General features: G+C 38.1%; 2 protein-coding genes across 2 annotated transcripts in view; one reads left to right on the forward strand and one right to left on the reverse strand.

Annotated features, from left to right (window-relative positions):
• Positions 1-9204, forward strand: part of B3GNTL1 (UDP-GlcNAc:betaGal beta-1,3-N-acetylglucosaminyltransferase like 1) — a 123951-nt gene extending 114747 nt beyond the window's left edge. The window contains exons 11-13 of the mRNA XM_084298332.1: positions 1619-1693; positions 7157-7245; positions 9072-9204. Of these exons, the coding sequence (XP_084154458.1) occupies positions 1619-1693; positions 7157-7237 (156 nt within the window). The 3' untranslated portion in view covers positions 7238-7245; positions 9072-9204. The remainder of the gene's footprint in view (positions 1-1618; positions 1694-7156; positions 7246-9071) is intronic.
• The window catches only part of TBCD (tubulin folding cofactor D), a 126862-nt gene continuing 113720 nt past the window's right edge, over positions 7274-20415 (reverse strand). Inside the window, exons 36-40 of the mRNA XM_084298331.1 lie at positions 15855-15944; positions 14705-14792; positions 13667-13776; positions 10563-10647; positions 7274-9209 (exon numbers count right to left, since the gene is read on the reverse strand). Coding sequence (XP_084154457.1) covers positions 9195-9209; positions 10563-10647; positions 13667-13776; positions 14705-14792; positions 15855-15944 — 388 coding nt within the window. The 3' untranslated portion in view covers positions 7274-9194. The remainder of the gene's footprint in view (positions 9210-10562; positions 10648-13666; positions 13777-14704; positions 14793-15854; positions 15945-20415) is intronic.

Here is a 20415-nt window from a genome sequence, read left to right on the forward strand (position 1 = left end):
TTAGCTTCCCAGTATAGAATTTGACTTTACCTCTAACCTCTGAAAAGGTTCTGATGATGGGGTAAAGCACAGCCTTCTCTGACAGTTTGTCTTTTAGGTGGGAGTGGAACTTGACTCATGATGGACTAAAGTCTAATGACTAAAATAAAGTTTCAGTGGTTAATTGTAACCTATCTGTATATTGTAGTCGTACTGTACCTGAATAAGACATGAACTGATAGGCTCCTTCGTAGCCTAAAATTGTAGGAAGTTTTTTATTCCGTGGAGAAGAATGATATTTAGATAGCAATAAAAAAAACATATAGAAGAAAAAAAAAAAGTTGTCTTGTTGCAGTATTAATTTCGTGGTAGCAATTAGCTCCAAGATCTGGAGTAAAGTTTCATCCAGATTCAGTCCCTAGAAAAGTCGGTGAAAAGACAGTTCTGTTTCACTGGGCATTGGGTCAGGTCCTGGGAGCGCGGTCTTCCGAGAGCGCAATTTGACGTTGTAGCTTGGCCAGTCTGACTGCAGGGGTGGTCTGACTTTGCTCGCTGGCCTCAGCCACACTCTCCCACTGCTTTGTTTATACTGGGTCTAGCAATTTTGTGGCTAAAGGATAAGTTGATTCAGTTAGCTGATCTGGCAGAAAAGAAACCCTGAAATAAGAAGTTTTCCAGCAAGTTATCTTGTGAATCAAATTACCCTGAGGTTGCATGATCCTTGTATCTGATGGGAGTAGGCCTGTTGGAAGGGCAGGGGGAAAGGAGGGGCATCTCCTCAGATGCAGCTTCTGATTAGACTAGAGTAATTGTAAAGTCAAATTCTATACTGGGAAGCTAATGAGTGCTTTCAGCTGCATGAAAGCAATCGAGTTGAGAATTTTGACCGGGAATACTGACTCACTGACTACTGCTGCAGTAATACTGTCAGCATAATTGTTACAGATCCTGCGCTCATGTCTTCCCAACACATAGCCATCTGCCCCGATCAGTCATAAAGGAGATTGTACTGCAACCTGTTGTGAATCCTTAGAAAATTCTACAGCTTGGATCCATGGGGAAGACCTACTTAGGCATAAGCCATTTAACAGCTCCCAGTGAAAGAAAAAGATCTTGCTTTTGTGTCAGCTTTTTGCCTTGTGCCTCTTCTGATGCTTCTCTGATGGCACTGTAAGCTCAGTAAGCTGATTCAGCTCATTAAAGGGGCAGAACATTAACCATCCAAAAATAATATCTATATGTATGTATATGTAAATGTGTATGTATATACATTTCAATGTGGTAAGCTATTATAAGAGCATAACTTGCAATCAGATCAAAGAGGGAACTGTTTGGGGAAAGGGCTAAAAGATAGATAACCTGTAAGAGAGGAGTGAGATCTTCTTTGAACAGCACAAAGCTCTTAATATAGATCTGGTATAGTGTACAGCTTCCTTTGGAGAAAAAGCAGTTGTATTGAAAGGTTGTAGTAAGAAAGTAATGGGTATTGAAATGAGTAGGAAAATAATGTGACAAGATGGATTATAAAGTGAGGTCTCAGAATCAGCTTTTAGTGCTTAGTAGCTCCTAAAACTAAGCTACCAAGTAACCATGTATGCTTCTGTAACCATGTATAAGCTTCTGGCTGTTCTTCTTGCAGGAGAGACCAAAACCAAAAATTCCAATATGTCACTTCAGGGACGCATCTCCACCTTTCATTATCTGTGTGAAGCTGGTGAGTAGCCTGAGCTGTATGTACAAAATCAGTAATTGCTCCTTATGAAAATTAATCTCTATTTACTGGAACTGTCTTTTCCCAGCTTTTACTAATTGAACGTTCCTTCTATGAAACTGATTGTGCAGAGTATTTCAGGAGGTTAAAGCAGTGGTATTAAGAGAAGTAGTGTTAAGAATAATTAAGGTTAAAGCTTCTGTAGAGGAACTTGGGTCTGTTTTACCTTCTTGCCCAGCAACATTATATGCACAAATGAAGATGTACAGTTGGCCACCTGGCCTCATTTATTCCTAAAATACTGCAGCCTGATGTATGGCATAGGCTTTGTTTTTCAAATCAGACCTTGAAAGCCATTTTCTTTGGCATTGCCAATTCTGAAGCCTCTTCCATGCTTGACTGTGCTAACCTTCTGATTTCAAATGGTTTAATTGGCTTAATAACATAACTAGAAGATGATAACTAGCAGCAATTTTGCTGTTATATTTAAAATACCACAGCACAGTGTTATAACGCAGAAGATATAAAGCAAAACAGCAAATACACTGTAGTTGTAAACATCAGTTAAAACGTCTTCAAAAGTAACTAAAACTTGTAGTTGTGTATAAAGGCAGATACATGTACTCTTAAAACTGTACTAGATCTGTTCAAAGATAGATTAGCCGACTCATCTTGTCCAGTTCCTTTTTAACTGAGCCCTCCCAACTTTACGATCAGCTCTGAGATCGTAACTTGCAGTTGTAAAGCCAGACTGAAGGTACCTTAGGGCATTATCATGTGCTGTTGGTTGATAAACTGTTGGATAAGCTAGTAATATTACAACTAATTTAATTTTTCATACTACATATAATGGTGGGTGGAAGTCCCTAGACAGAACATCTGTGCAACCTGTTATAAAGCACATTTAATTTGTGAAGTCCTTACAATGAGACCATTATACAACATCTTGCCTGAAAACTGTAGTCCATGACTCAGTTGTGATTTCAGTGTATTTTCTGCTTTTTGCCACTGAACATTTCCTACTTGCTGATCAATGAACACTGTAAACCACAGTATCTTTTAAGTAAATTTTATTGGAAATAGAATTTGACCTGCTTGAAATATTTTCTGAAATTATTTCTAAAACCTGCCTTTGAAGCAGCTCCCTTTTAGCTCACATTTAATAAGGCCAATAGCCATTTGTATGGGGGCAGCTCTAGAAACTGCAGGCAGGTTATGTCCTCACTTCTCGCTTTGTGATTGAATTACGCAGTCAGCTGCTACTGAAGTTGGTGCTATAAAAACTGATGGCAAAAATACCCTAGTGCAGAGGTAGATAAAGCTCAGTGTGCATGGATTTCGAGCATCATTGTACACTGGGAAACTAAGAGTGGCGAAGTGGACAATAATGAGAATAAATTTGCATAATAACATAGCGGAAATCCACTACAGAGCTTACCTTTCTACAGATTTTAAACATAGTTGTTAATAGTATGACCTCAAAGTACACACCTATGTCATTATACCATATTTTTTGAATGTTATGACAACAGAGAATCAGGTTATTAGAAGGACAAAGACTTTATTAATAAAACAAAGAGCTGAAACCAAGTATTTCTTTGACTGTTATCACATGAGAAACCACAGATAACATAAGAAAAAAAAAATAAAATAAAAAAAAACAACGTAGAAATCTGTACCAAAGTGTAAAACCCAGTAAAGAGAGAAAAGGACTTAGAGGGTCTAATGAAGCAAGCAGCACTGTTCTGAGCTCCCCCCCTCCAGAACAAAGTTTGCTGAACCCTCCTTATCGCTACCATTGGGCTGTGCAGTTGATCTTGAGGAAGAGTTCTGGCAACCTCTTTCAGCCACTATCATACTTGCTGTATTTTATTACTATTATGAGTCTTTGTGGAGGCAGGCAGAATCCCCGAAACTCTATTCTTAGTTCTTGCAAGGTTGTACCTGGATTGAAATTGCCACATTTTTCAGTTCTAGTTTTGTCATGGAAAGTAGTCTTCTACCAAAACAAAACATGCTGATAAATGTCTGTGGTTTAAAATATTCAGATATCCTGTCTGCAGCAGCTTTCAAACTTCTAGGTCTGACCACTAAAGGAAATGGTTTCTAAACGGGCTGAGAAGCACAGAGTATTGAACTTTCATTCATCTGTGTTGCTATTGTGCAGGCCAAGTATAAAGCCGTGGGTTAGTCCTTGCTGTGTTTATAGACTGAACTTGCCTTACTTTCTGTGCAGCCCGCTTCTGAAGGAACAGCTAAAACCAAAACTTCCAGTTCTTTTCTTTAATCACCAGTCCTACACTTCCCCTTCCAGCATGCTTTTTTCTAAGTGGGAGCACAGAAGAAAGTAGGAAAGGGGATACGTACATAAATATTAAGACCGCATAATATTAAAAATGTTTTATACTTGTCATAGCTGTTTCTGCCTCTCTGGTGCTAGTCACAGATTTATCAAATGGAACTGTGCAAAAAAAAAATGTTGCCGAGTTAAAAGTCCCAAGATGATGCAAAAGATATTACCACAATTTGAAATGTAAAATTCCTCTGCAAAAAGGCTGCTGTCCTTGTGTATACCACGTGGGGAAAAACAATTCATGTGTTTGCGAGGTTACAGATCGTCTACATTTTCTGTCTACATTTTCAAACTATCTAGGGCAAGTTTACCCAGCTCTGTTTCAGGTCATGCAGCAAGCATACAAAAAAAAACAGTGAAAATGACATTTCTTGTGCAGACAGATGCCAATGCAACACAGCTGGAGGCTCCCCTTGGAACTGGTTCAATGTTGCGTGGAATGGTTGGACATTTCTGTAATGCAGAACTGGCTGCACAGCCTCTTAGGCAATTTCTTAAACAGAAGTCATTAACAAGTTCCTAAACATTGCAGACTTCTGAAGTTATTATTTACCATTATAAAGTTGTCAACATCCTTCTGAGGAAGAAATTGTTCCCGGGCCTTATTGTTTTTTGTTTTGCCATTCACATTTTTAGTTTTGGTACAGACAAAACCTGCCTGTTTATAAGCAGTGCTAAGAGGGTAATTTTGAAGATTAGATATGTTTATTAATTAAGTGGGTTGTTTGCAAGAGATGACTCTGGCCATGTACTTGAAGCAGTGTTTGCTTATTTATTTTTTCTGACAGTCCTTTGCTAGCCCTGGCATTATTTCGTTGCCACATGAAATCATTTTTGAAAAAGCAGTCGTTCTGTTTTCGCTCAGTTTAAAAAAAAAAAGAAAAAAAAAAAAAAGAAAAAAGCTTTTAAAATGGCTTCACAAAGGCTGTAAGCTGGAAGTCTGTGCTCTCTGTGTGTGTGTTTTGAAGTTTTTGCTCAGGAGCATAAAATTGTGGCTTTGGTTCGTCAGAATTGTGTAGCAGCCTGCAGTACCACTTCATCTAAGGGTTTGCACTGTGTATTTTCTCTTGCGTTGAGGTAAAAGCAAAATGCTTAGAAATCACTTATTGTACCCTGTTTTGGCATGAATTCCAAGTGCTTGAAATGAAAGGGATTTTCTAGTATTCTGTCTCAGTAATTAAACTAGTTGGATTGTAGAAAGTTTTCAGTAAATTCACTGTTAGACCAGTTATTGTAAAACGCTGCCTTGTTCTGTCAACTCAGTCTTGCGCTCTGGGAATGGAAGATTTGTTTTTATCACATCTGGGCTCATTTTTATTTTTTAACCCTTCTTTAGAGCAGGTTGATTGTTCAGCAAGCCAATCAGAACTGTTCCATACCCTGTGTCCTAACTTGGGTAATCTCGGGTTTATGAAATCATTACTGGAGACTAAAGGTCATGATCAATGCCTGCATTTCTAACTAGAATTCCCTGTTGACACGAGTGGTCAGTTTTGCACATGGACCAATGGCAGTTTGAGATTTGAAATTAATTGCAAAACTAGGACCCAGTCCTTCAGAGAACTTAAATACTGTCAAGTATTCTTAATTTTCAAGAAGTAAAAAAATACTCAACAGCTTTCCCACTCAGGGCCTTATCAATCAGCTAAGAGACATGTTATCTAGGTGAGGCCCTTGCTTAAAAAGTCTACTGCTATGGGCCCTTTGCTGCTCTTTGACAATTCATTAGCTATTACCTCTGTTCTTTTAATTGTTGCTAAACATCAGAGCTCAAGTAATTTTATGACTGTAGTGGTTTTTGGTGATGTTCTGGATCAGATAATGTTGTCTTCGTATATTTTTGCCTTACCAGTGCAAAAAGAAGATTGTGGCAGGTAGATGAGAATGGCGTAGCAGAGAGGGGAGGTAATCTCTGCTCTTGAGGCATAGCATGCTGATTGAGCAAGAGATTTGAAATATACTCATGCAGCATTTCCTTTCATGTATAAATTCAAGCAGGAGAAACAAGCAGTTTGGAGGGGACAGGTCAGCGTGTTTTGTAGTTGGACTGACTGTTGATTGAGATGGCCTTGTTCCTTGAATGGAAGGTTTCCAAGAAACAAACACCCAGCTACTACGTGAGTATGTTTACAAGCAGTTCAGCTGATGGGGCCAAGCTGGGAAGCTGGATAAGCAAGATGTCCTCTATATACATTAGAACCCTTAGTTTCTGATCTCAGGTTTATAAAAGATCCCTGAGCAATTTCTTTTGAATCCAGTTATTCCAGAATGCCAAAGTCCAGCATTCCAGCTCCTTTAATTCCAGTTTGGGTTGGATTCTGTTTTCATAACTTCCTGTCCTGAACACACGCAGTACTGGTGTGCCTTGTTACAACTTCAATATGGCAGCTCTGAAGCAACCAAAAGAGTACTGAAGTAAACTTGTTTACCTACACCTAATAGTTAATTCATTTTTTGTGACATTCCTGGAGTAGAATTAAGGAGGAAGCCAGTAGAGGCGGCCAGTATAGAAATACTCAGAAACATTGACATCGACACGTTTTTGTAATGACATCACAGTTGTGTTAGGGGCTGTTTCACTGCCTTCAAAAATGACTCATGGAGCAAACCTATCAGGCTCCTGCTCAGCTAGTGCAACAGCAGCTTAAAAGGAAACACCTTTACCTACACAAAATATTTCAGTAGCTTGATGAAAGGTTCGTTTCATCAGACAGGCTAATCATTGTTCAAAATCTACAAAATCACTGTTTTGGCAACCTCATTCCCTTGGTCCATTCTCTGCAAATTGGAAAACAAAATGCTCCAGAGTTGCAGATGTTTATCTCCAGTGCTCCCTCAGTGTAGTAGTTTCCTGTGTTCTTGACTGCACTGGAATGAGTTGTTTAACATCCCCCTACACACACCCAAAGATACTAATGTGAAGACTAATTTCTCACTGTAAACTTAATTTTTGAATGGAAACATCTCTAAGCCTTGTTTTATTTATGTTTAGCTCTGCAAATTGGACTTTCTGTCTGTGGTCTAAAAAAAAAAAATAAAACAAAAAAACAAATTACCAAAAGCTGTTACAACCTGAAATAAATTTGTCTGGTTGATTTTTTTCCCCCCTGTAGGATTTAACGGGAGGAGCATTTGAAACAAACTTGAATATGCTGAACTTGAAAGAAGGGGTGGATTATTATCATTTTAACTAAAAACCAAGGTAAGGCAGTGACATTGAAGCTCTGTGTGTTATTCTGTATGTATCTGTGTGTGTAGGGAGCCCCAGGTGTTCAGAGGTTTAGATCTTTTTGGTAATTTGTGCCTCATTAATTTAATCCTTGCTCTGAGTAACTTCCTTTTAAGGGCCCTCCTAGTTACGCCATTAATAATGGTATTTACTCATTTTACTATTGCACAATTGTCTACCAAACTCAGTTTGATTGTTAAATTGTTTTTCTAATTCAAGTAATCATCAAATACAGGCCATAAGCCTACAAGAGGACTGTTACCATAGGGAAGGCTTAAAAATGCACCAAGCAAAGCCTATAACGAACGGCCATGTAAAGAGAGGTTTCTGTCAAACACTGTTTGGGGCCCTCAACTGTTCCCTGCTATTGGCTTATTCCCTGCTACAGAAAGCAACAGCTGGTGCATGGCAAGGTAAAGCTCTGCCTACTGCTGGTACTGATATTAAAGCCTCTGGTTCGGGACTGTGAAAAGTAGCACATGTATCATCATTTGGTAGCCAGATGATTATACGTGGAGATGCTCAAAATTTTCACTGGACCATCTTAGTTTTTCTGTTTTTGTTTTGAATAAGCTGACTTTGCCAATGTAACATGTTTTCCTTGCAACAGGGAGCTAAAAGCATAACTTTGCAAGAGCAAAATGAAAATTTCTAGTACTTTCTGTAAGGAAATTAATGACCCTGCCTAACACCATAGGCTAAGGGATCGAGAGTACTTCGGCAGTACTGCCTGCAAGTGGCCCCTTCAGTGCATACGGCCACCGAGTATGTGTTTGTTTAATAGTTCATCAGAGAACAACACCCATCTGCCCTGAATTTCATCTGCCAGTGCAGGTTGCATGTATACTCAAAAAGTGTTGAATAATGTAATTTTTCATGTATAATTATCTTCTTCAAAGATAAAAAATCTTAGCGACACAGTGATACACTTGCATAGACTATTGCTGCTGTTTGTAGCAGGTACTTCACAGAGAAAGTGGTTTGGTTTTAGCTCTTCCTCTTGAATTTTAACTTACAAATGTTCGTAGATGTGTATATGTATAAATTTCTATTCTACTTAAAGGGCTGAGATAGCAGGATTAACTAAAACCACAAAAACCAAGATATAATTACAATATCATGTTACCTGTGCATTTGCCCTACAATCACAGTAGTCTTAAAGATAAATGTTACAGCCATTTCATTTTGTAGTCAATAAAGAATATTCTGAATTCCTAGCAGTTCCCTGAAGTACTGATTCACCTCTGTATTCTTCAAGGAAAAAAATCAAGTTTCAGTCCCTAGAGCTACTTTACTACATTTGCTTTATTTAGTTATAGGAAGAGCTATTAGACGATGCTTTGACATTAGCTGAAGCAAAACCTGGATTTTTTGTTTGACTTTGGTGTAAAAATGCCATATTTATCTACAGCTATAATGAAATTTTCCTGAAAGTAAAATATCAATAAGCATGGCCATTCTTATCTTGAGAAAAAAATATTAAGAGAGGAGTGCAGCCAAGTCAGGTTTAATACTTGATGTGTGTACAGCAAGCACAGGTTGAATGGCTCCATTCAGAACTGTAGGAGTGTAAATCATTGACAGCAAAAAAAAAAACACAACAAAACAACAAAAAACAAACCAACACTAAAACCCAACAGGTCAATTGTGACAGAAGTATGAAGACAAACTGCCATCTTGTGGCTACAGATAATGAATTTAAAAACGGAGAACATAATAATGAATCTTTGTTGCCTTCCTATGGCATATCTGCACAATGCTGTAAGACATAATCTCTGCCTCTTATTTTTGTTAAACAGTGTACTTCGCAGCTCATGCTGAGAATCCAGTTTGTCAAGATGCCGCAGCACAAACTCTTTCAGTCCTAAGGGCACCTGAACCAAGAGCTTCAGTTTGCAAAGCAACAGTCAGTGCCTGCAACTTTATTGTGCTGAACTCTACAAGAGAAAGAAAAAAGAGGTCATTTGGAGTAGCATGTATTTTACCAGCACAATATGTAATTAAGTAAATTAAATGGAGAAGAAAATGTAGAAATGTAAAGTTAAATTTTTTACAATCCTTTTTTATCACCTTACGTTTTTAATCATCCATCAGTAAGTATTATTTGAACATTTTTTAAAGGAGTAACTGTTGATTTCAGCTGAAATTAAATTAATTCACCTTTTCTTAATGTTGTGCTTGGGTTTCTTTATTGCTGTTTCTCTGTTCTCAGGATACGTGAGCTCTTAAAGAAGAGCAGTGTTATGTACACTTGGTTGGGCACCAACTGGCTGCTAGCAGGGGCACTGGAGAGCTATGAGAAGTCCTTCAAGTTCAGCAAATATCGCTCTGAGTGAACTCCAACAGTTCACAGGACAGGTTATGTGCAATACTGTGAGGCTGTACATATTCTTCAAGGACTGAGGCTTTGTTGCAGGTAAATGAGCATTTGCTTGCTAGATTGAATATGTGCTGCTAAAGGAACTCTGAAATCTGCTCTAAGAATGCTATTTATATTCTGCCTGCAGTTCTTCTTATAAGGAAATTCCTTCTCTCTATTGCTGGAGTAATTTCATAAAGGAGAAAGTAGTTTGCCCTGTTGAATTTCATTACCTACAACTGAAATATTTCCTGCTGTTATCCATAATTAAGTGTTTAAGAGAGGAACGTGGCAAGACCTAACTACTTTCCTTCAGTGTTATCTTGCTAACTGAGCCTCCACATCTTTGAACTTCTCCCAGAATGGAACATCTCCCAGACTCCTATCAAAGCAGAACATTCTGTACTTCTTGAAGTACTGAGCAGATGGGCACTTCCAAACCATCTGCATTGAAATGAAAAAGGATCTACACAGACCTATCATCTTTCTTGCTATGAACGTGTTAACTCCAGAACATATTCTCCCTCTTATGCAGTGTTAGAATTGTGAGACTTGCACATTTCATGTTATAATTCTGCTGTTTAAATTGACTGGGAAGCTTTTATCCTTTTTTCTTTCTCCAGAAAGGGCGGACAAACAGTTTTTGAAACATCTGTGCTGTATTATTTCATTCTTCAATTTTGTCTGAGTAAGATGTCACACTACAAGTCTGGAATGCTTTCAAGAAATGGAACTGGAGTGGCTTAAGAGAACAGTCTTCACCAATTCCATATATTCTGTAGTTACCTGTGAGGACATTGCTAGGTGTGCATTTTATACATTCATGAACCTCTGAAGAACTACATCTGTTGCACGGAAGATACACACTGTATTAGCAGAACAACTGATCATTACAAAGAAAAAAGCTCAGGAGCACATTTCCATACTTTACCTTGGATACTAGCTGTGGTTTGGGCACTTTCATGAGATCACAGAGGAGGTTGCGTTTCTCTCTTACTACTGTTAGTTCAGCTTCCCTGCATGAGGAAATACCTTCCAGTTAATTCAAAAACAAAAGCATGAAGTTGGCTGCATACATACAACTGCTTAAGCTACCTGTTCACTATTATATCACTATGCAGGTGTCTATTCTTTCAAGTACATTTCAAACTAGAAGTTCATGTTGTGTTCTTATTTTAAGAATAATGTAGCCTTTTCATGGCATTTGAAGCCTGATATACCATAAATACACAACAAGTCTTCACGAACTGACAGTTACTAGTAAAATGAGTAAGACTATTATATTTAAAAAAAAATAAAATAAAAAAATTTCATAGAAACTTCTTGATTAGAAGTTCACAAATTTGTTCTCTAAATTTATAGCTTCTTTTTTGATTTAGAAAATATCACATCAAGAATTTAACTAAATGTCACTAGATTTGGAAAACATTCTGCTATCTAGGAAAGCTTTCTCTTGAAGTAGAAAGGATCAGACCAAATGCTAGTGAGTATTTTAAAAAGTTACTGAAATAACGTGGTGCTTACAAGACAACTGTTGTTTTTCTTAAACAACTGTTGTTTTTCCTAAACAGCCAGTTTAAAAAGCTCCAAAATGATGAAAATCCAAACACACGTCTCTTCCATGTTGCAAGCACTAACTGAAATGCTGTGATCCTGCTAATATTGCTCACTAATTCAGTAGATAGGTTTTTCCTAAGTAGTGAGTGTACGTGAGCTATTAAAAATTAACTCTTAGCACAGAAACTGATTCCAAAACTATGGAGAAAAAGCACAAAGTACAAATAAATTAAAAATAACCTTGAATATACATGTATTTCCGTTTGGACACCTGGGACAATTTAGTCTTAGAATCGTCTAGGTTGGAAAAGATCTTCAAGATCGTCAAGTCCAACCATCAATCTGACCTACCACGTCCCATCACTAAATCATGTCATTTGTCACATTTAATTTTGGAAACCTTCCTATAGCTAAACAAAAATTATTATTTAATTTCTTTCAACTTTGAATTACAGAATCCTATGAAAAACTCTTCGTAGTTCCAACAAAAAGAATGTTTCAAATATGTGTATTCCAGAAATGACCGCCTTCCTCAAATATCTAATGCTCATTAGGCTTCCTGATGTTAATGCTTATTTTAATTCTGAAATTACCCTGATTGCTTTAGCACTGAGAGCACTTGAAAATAATAAGCAGCTCTCTATGACACTCAGGAATGACTTCAAATACCTTATTTTGTAAACAGTTCAAATCTAGTATGACAAAACAAGATTTAAGTAAACTGGCTCTTCACCTTTACTCTCAGTACAACGGATATGTTGCAACTGGGAAATTAGAGCAAGCCCTGAGCTAAAAGGGAACAAAACAAGCAAGGGAATAAAACAGGCAGCCAGTCACACCTTAAAAATTACAAGGTGAAAAATATTTATTTTTGTCTGAAATGGCTTATAGGAAGTAAATTTCCTTGTTTTCATGAGTAACTCATATACGAGTAGAACCCTCCTACTCTGTAGCAATTTTGTCTGTTCCACTTCTAATTTTGGTATTGTAAACATCCCTTTGTGACAGCAGCAACCTAATCCTTCTCAATTATTTCTGTTATTTTTTTTTTCTGTAGCAAAGAAACTTTTAACTTCTGAGCAAGCCTGCTCTTAGTTCAGATTCCACAAGCAAGCACTGAATCACACTGGACAGAACACTAACCATCAATACACACTGAAGTAAGCAGAGTAGTGGATAACCAGTTCTTTCAAATCAGACTGTTTTTCTAATTTTGTCCTGAAAAATTCAGAAAAATGTGAAGTAGCCACCCCTTACAATGACAAACCTTAATTTTGTTTCTCAAGTATAAAGTTATTAAAGCTCAAGCACTGAAATAAACTGGAAATTAAATACTAGTTAAATGATGTAAACATGCAGTCTGAAAATATGTAAACCACAACATTACAGTAGACTCATTCTTTGAAGACATCTCAGTTAATTTCCATGAAATGTCAATGAAGGAAAAAGCCACTTAATGCAACAATTAGTAGGATATATATTTTTGATATCTGGCTGTTCTTAAAAACACTTTCTCATGTATTAACTTTGACTACTGTTTGAGACTGGGTGTTGGGCAAATGGACCCATGACCCAGTCATCTGTAATAAGGAAAAACGTTTAAAAAATATTTAAAAGGGAAGCTAAACTAATTATCTTAAAGCTCTGTATTTCCTCAAATGTCCAGGGCATGCAGTCTTACATAAACACTTCCAGTGACTGCAGAAAACAAGCAAACAAAAAAGCCCAAAGTAGGCCTCCTCCTGTCACCTTATGGATTTATTCATTTAGCTTCTTTGAAGTAAGAAGTCTGCTAAAAACAAAACAAAACTCAGTGTCAGCACTCCAAAGGTGCTGGCAGAATGAGCTCCTCCTGACAGTAAAAGATAACCTTGCTGCTTTGTTGAATTCTGCTCAGGAAGAATGGGACTCTTTTTCCTTGCCCTTGTAAGAAGCTAATATTAAGGGTAACAGCAGGTAAATAAAATAAATAAATAACATTATATAAAAAAGTAAATGTCTAAACTGCTTCCAATTATAATTTGCAGGACTACAACGATAGTAGTATTTTGAGCAATTAACATTTCATGGGAGATTTGATCTGTTTTTCTCCGGCTTGCACAGATCCTTCCCAAAATCCTGCCTGTGCTCATAAATGCCAAGAAACTGTGCGATTGAAGTCTGCCTGTTTACACAGCTCAGTTTCTGTGTTCCATGGAGAATTTCCAAGATCTCCTCCCTTTCTATGTTGGTAGAAAAATACAGATATTTTACTTTAGTGTTGGTATTATACATAGCACTTCTAGTGGGACAATATAATAGACCTTTAGAGGTCTCTTTTCACCAATGGCCTAAAAGCTATAACTAGCTAAAATGAAGGTATTGCTCCATTGCAGCTTCCTTGCCACCAGCCTTCAAAGACATGGATGTCTTGTTTCAACTTCAGTGGGACAAAAATTATTTCAGCTCTTACTATTATCTAAGAACAAATTCACTTACCAGTTGGTATCGCTGAGTATGGTCATAACCTCGTCCATAATGGCAGGATCCACTACATCGCTGTAGGTTATCAACATTTCATAAACCTGACTGGCTGTTGTTTTCCGTATCTACGTGGAAGAGGCAGGGGAAAAGCTTTAGTAAGTGTCTAGAGTCCTGTACAGAAGAGCCCAGTGGGCATTTCCATTCATATTTGTGCTGGCTGATGGAGAAGGAATGAGGGTCAGAGAAGAACCTTTTGAAAAATATTTCCTTTTCAGATTTGTCCCTCAGAAGGAATAAATGCAAGTGTGCAAGAGTCCTTAACGCTTTCCTCATGGGAAGGTCTGCCAACATTCCCAGATAAAACTCCTGAACACCAAAGCCACAGAAAGCATAACATAGTTGGCTGCCATAGCAGCCGTCAATCTGGGCTACCAGGTCTTCTGCAGTGAACACAGACCCCCTCTCAAAAACTTCATCAAGTCAAAAATAAAATATTTCCAAGGCCTAAGATTGCTATCCCACATAAGATCTTTTCTTACACATACTCAGAAGTAGTAACTCATTTTTATGCCATTTCAATTACTCACATGAAAAAGGTAAATTTCTGATAAATTTTCCTGACAAAAAGGGCAAAACTAGTTCTTGAACCAGAACCACAACTGTGTTGCTACTGTCGGAAATGTTGCAAAACCAACAGTAATTTATCTGATCAGAGCCCTCAGGACCTAATGGTGAGCACAACTTCACAGTGCTGGGCTTTGCATAAAAGAAATAAACAAGGTAGGTATCTAAATTGCTTCTAATATAAAAGTAGGGATGGAAGGTGAAAAAACACTATGCAGAATGCCAGCCAGGCATTCTGCCAGCATCCAGTAGCCTGTTTAAGGTGGCAGCATTGCAGAGAGCAAACCCTTGAGAAATAAAACCTATTATATACATTAATATCTCTTTCAGGTGCATTAAAGCAGCATTGCTAAGTTTTTGTTGTTGTTGTTTAACTTATAATTATTTTAAATAGGATAGTTGATAATATACAATATCTTCAATACTTACTACAGGAAACGGATGGCAAAGGAGGAGAAACAATTGAAACAGAACTTTCTCTCTCATGTCTCCTTCAAATTGAATCAGGCCACAAAACCTAGAAAACATACAAAAATATAGACAAAAAAAATCTTGAGTGATATCTCTTGATATTATCACTGCAGAAGTACATTTTGTGGATCAGAGTGAAGATGTGTATTAGAAAAAATGATGGGGAGAGAGGAGGAAGCTTTGCTGCTCCTGAGAAATCTCAGCTGATATTCTGTGTTGTGGGAAAGCAAACACTGAGGGTAAGTGTACTGAAATTCTTAAGGGTTACCGAGATGCCACACACTTATGCCAAATACAAATATGGTTTTAAAGCTATTGACAGCAGCACCAAAGTCTGTGCACTAAAAAAAAACACATCTTGGATCAAGCTCTCCCATAGAAAACAAAAGCTGAAGGTAGGATCTTGTATGATGCAGGTAAGAGTGAAATAAAAATAGAAGGCATGGGTTACTTTCATTTTAGGCTTTCCTGCACTCTTAAAATAGTGCCAAAAAAAATAATTAAATCAATAAAGTCATTACTTGAAACAGTTATACCTCAATAATTCTGCCAACTTTCTGCCAATGAACATTTCATTCAGCTTTGCGATACTTTGACTTTTTTTTTTCCTCTTCACCCAGTACTTTTTTTCCTGACTGAAACATTTCTGGTTTGATCTCTCTGCTATCCAAAATGCGTTAGTTTTTTTTTTTTTTTCTTTTCTTTCCTAAAATAGATAATAATTTTGCTGGTGTTTTAAACTATTTCTAGTGTAACTGTTAAGGTTTACTCAATTACATATATTTTGTACTGTCAGCATGTGTGAGTCAAGCTCTGCAAGCAAAAAGTAAATGACTGAATGCATCTTTAAGAATGTCAATAACAGTTCAAAATTAGTTAATTGTCAACAACAGTTCAAAATTAATTTTTTTTTCAGATCTTTCACGTTTTCACCTCAACCACCCAAAAGATACACATAAAACTCACACAACCTTATGTTACATGTATCTGCGTACATTTTTCATTTATGTTTCACATCAAATTGACTTAGTATGTTCTGTAGTTAAATTTTCTTCACTCCTTACATACAGACAAAAGATTACTTTCTTTGTTTATTTCATCAACTCACACTCCTATGCTGGAGCGAAGTTTCCGGATGTCTTTGGATCTTTTGATCTCTTCTTTACAAAGGTTAAATAGCTTCACTGGAAATGGATGGCTGGAAATGGGAAGGAAAAAAAAGGATATGAAATAGATTTAAGCAGAATTTTAAACACATTTGATGATTGTAAAGATGCCAAATTAACATTCAAAAGAGAGGAAAGACACTACCCAGAGCTGTTTGTGAATACTTTTTCCAGAGCAGCACACCCTGCTTTAGGTGGGCTTTTGGTAAAGACACAGGCTACTTTGGCTACCACTTGTGAACATTATTTTAATTTTTTATGGAAGGGAAGAAATTAGTATTAATTGTTGGTATTCCTACTACCTGTGTGCTGAGGAGTGAACTACCTTTATCCAAAGTGAGTCAGTATCTGCATGGTAATCAGCTAGCCACAGTTTGCATTTACAGCAAAGTATGGAACAATCCGAAATACTATGCCAGGAATTAGAGCATTCTATAACCAAATAAAAATTATTCAGTTTACGGAACATTGTAGTGCCTTGGTGGTTCCATAAGGCCTTCAATCAAACTTGGCACAAAAGGGGATAGACACTGTTCTTACATACTCTACCATCTCAGAGCCTGGATTCTTTAGTGATGCCAGACAACATAATTAAACCCAGCGCTTACAGTTCTGTTAAGTGTACAAGTCATGAAGCCATCTTTAAATATATTGAGCAAATTCTTCTTTTTCTGCAGTCTGGGAAATACGATTCTTACAGCTTTCCCAGATACTCATACAAACACAAGTATTGTTATGATATTTCAAGGATCTAGTAAAGAGGGAATGTTACTTTTATTTCAGAACAAATTATTTAATCTTTTACTCATTACACTCAAAGCTGAAGTGCCATAGATGCAGAAGAAACTATTTTATATTTGTCTAGTGCGCACAATTACTTCTAGACTGCGTATTTTGGAAATTTCACTGTATTGTGTATGAAAAACAGAAAGCAGAATTCCTAACATTTATTTTCTGCTACTGTGATTCAAAACTGTGGATATAAATTATTGGAAAAAAACTGTCACGCAATCTGTTGAAAAATACAACATTTAAAACAAATTAAGATGGTTACAGGACAAAATGTTTTGTCAAGTTAATGCACCTTATTATACGTAGTTTTCCAGACAAGAGAGTTTTTGTTTTGTTTTTACTACACTAAAAAAAAAAAAAAAGGCATATCCTGGCAAATCCTGGTTTGTTGTTCCATTTTTTAACCAAGTCATCGATCCATTAGTCTAAAGAATGCTGTCTCTACTGCTGTCTCAGTATCATTGAAAAAAAAAAAACAAAAAAAACCACACTAAACAAGTAAAGTTGCCACACTTTCAAAGTTGATGATGAGGTATCATAAGAGATTTTCAGAGCTGATCATGGTTTCCAGAAGCAGAGTCTCAGGAGGGCTGATTTAAAATATTCCCATCAGATGCTGAAAGAGCAAATTCCTCACCATCCACTGCCTGCAGCCATGTCAGCACTGTTTTCAGATTTTAGAGTATGAGAAGTGCAGAAAGCACGTGCATATGAGACACATTACAAGAAAGACATATACACGAATGAGACTGCATGTGTCTGAGGACGTGGTTTGCCCAGGTGGATGATGGAGAGAGTGTCCCCTTTCTGAAGGGAAGGTCTGTTTTTTTCTTACCTTGGTGACATTTCCCTTCCTTCCACTCCCCCATGATTACACAAAGACATTTTGTAGACAACTAATTACAATACCTGTAATACATGCCTGCCTTTCAGCACAGGACAACAGCGACACAGTGAATTAGGTGAGATTTTAAATTGGTTCAACAACACAGACATCGCTAAGGAGAATAGCAACAAAGAGACCAATTGGAACAAGAGCATCTGGAATAAATTTGGTACACATAACCTTAAGTGCAGCATTTTGTGTTTAAAACAGATGCACTTTCCTTTCTGTCATTTGCCAATTTCACATTTGTAATAACTAAACCTAACCTACGTGTGATCTCAAATGACTCAAATAGCTTGGCCTCTTTAAAGGAAATTGAGAAAATTCCTTCTCCTGTGTGGGCACAGTGCCAGCAGAAACAGAGTCAGCATCTGGGGAAAAGGGATCAGTCTAAAGTCTTTACATTATGTAAATTGGGCACATGTGGTACTGCAAAAACGTACGGGTTTTTTTCCTCCTTGAGGTGAACTCAGTTTGAACAGTTCAGCTGACATCACCTGGGTGGCCATGAAACCAGAGGACAGCCACTGCCATGCTCTTTTATGCTACAGTTTATTAGGCAATAAGAGTGTAACTACTTTAAAAAAAATCCACAGAAGCATATAACATATAAATCATTCGTCTGAGATCAGCAGGGACATACCATCTTACAGTGCTTTGTAAGACCACCAGCAAGACACTGCATCCACAGTGCATGACCTCTGCTGCGAAACGCACAGATTACGGACAGGTAACAAACACCACTTGTATTTATTCCAGAGAACATCAGGTCCTGAATTATCATTCAAAGGCTATTCTGTTCACATTTACAGGGCAATGAGTGCTATGACACTGATCTTACAGTACGTTCCAAGGAACTAGCAATACATGCAGGCTCTTGGCAGACTGAACTTCTCTCATGATCATTCGCTGCTGAGGCCAGCAGAACGTCTCCTGCAGCTACCGGAGCCATAACCAGAAAATAATGCTTCAGTTCCAGTTCTGCCAGTGGCTTTAGTTCGCCCCCATTTACTCTCCCTACGCCTTGTCCTACTACCAGCAGGGAGCTGACAGTTACCACTGTATTTTCAGAGTGGCCACTGGTGAGTTGATGATTGATGTTGTTGATTGGTGATATTGATGACAGCTGTGTTTCATGTATGCTGCCCTGTGCCTGCAGCGGTCACTGCAAGGAGCTAATGCTGCCCACATTATTATGAGCAGGGCTTCCCAAATTTGCAGTGCACACCGAGATGAAATTATGAGTTTTCAGGTTGTGCAATCACAGAGAAGAAATCTGGGAACGTTGAAATGTAGTATCACAAGAAAATATTATTTCAACTGAAACATAGTTACAGAAGAAATTGCTTTTCAACTGAAAACCACTGCTCTGTCTGGGCAGGAAGGGCACACTGAGCAAGGAGGAGTAGCAGGTGAATGCCTGCAGTTTCACAAACACAGTAGGGCTATATACACTTGCACTGCTGCCAAAAGAAATGGTTTCCCTCCCCCTCACCACTTTCCTAATTTTGGCATAATTCATGAGCATGCAGCAGAACAGATCGAGGAACTACTGCAAGCTGAAATTTACTGGAGGAAGGGCATTTTTAACCTGGAGCAGCTCCCTAATGCCATTCATCATGCAGCAACACAAAACACTGCTGCTGGTTCCAGGGAGAGGGAAACTCCAATGCCGGATGGGCAGGTTTATGCCAGGTAAGGATGAGTGGGAAGTAACAGCCTGAAAAATGGCAGGCAGAACTTTTCCTAGTACAGCCTCAAACTAAGCCAAGCACAACAAAGGCTGCTTCTGATAGCCTTTTGATTACCTGGGTGCTAGGTATTTACTCAACACTTTGCTTCCCTGCTGGCAGGTTCAGCAGGGCCCTGACAGAGCAATGAGCCCAGCATGACAACTGCAGATTGCTTTAAACACAAGGACTTCAAATAGAGGAGCAACACCGAGCGCTCCACCTGCCCCACTGTACAGACTGCTGAGAGAACAGCAACACTTCACAAACACCAAAATTCACCTACAGAACTATGTCAGAAACGTAACGCTGTGCATTGAAACTTCCATCAGCTACAGCTTGAAGGGGCAGGAAACTGCACTGCAAGTTGCACCTCTGTGAGGCGGGAGTGACACCATGTGGCCCTTTGCTCTAACAGGAGCACTGAGCTCCTAATTAACGTCAAACTAATTCAGCCAACAGCCATTAATCCTGTTGCAATTAAGCCATGTAGGGTATTACTTGTTCTGGATTGGTAATGTTTTATTATATGAAAAAAAAAAGGCCCAGTATACTGCACAACATCTATTTTTAACCTCGAAATGCATTTGCAAATACTTCTTTTTATGAAGTGACAGCTAACTATGAAGCAGCTGGGTACAGGCATAGTGCTGGTGCCGGACATCCTACAACCTAAGTTCCCTTGCTAAACCTAGACTAAGTGCAGTGTGGGAAAACATGAGGGGGAGGAAAAAAATGGGAGCCAAACACCCCAAGGACTGCTAATGTTTCATTCCCAGCTTCTTGGAGAAGTTTTTCATTTGCTGCATGACAGGCAAGAAGTGTACTGCAGAACTGAAGCAGGGTGAAATTTGCTCACCAGCAGTCAGACTTCGAGAAACAACCACGCACTCAATCCCTGTTCCTATAGGCGCACTTCATATGAAAGTATTTGAAACTGCGTGTACACATGTCCTTTCATGCCACACAACAGTTTCAGTCTCATTTTGCATTGTACTTCTGCATTTTTATGACGTGGTTCTTAGGAAAAGGGGGTAACCAGTCCCACTCAAGAAACCAGACGCAAGAGTCAACGCTTTTCCATATTCTTCTATG

Source organism: Netta rufina (genome assembly GCF_964035555.1).
Source record: "Netta rufina genome assembly, chromosome: 19".
NCBI lineage: Eukaryota > Metazoa > Chordata > Aves > Anseriformes > Anatidae > Netta > Netta rufina.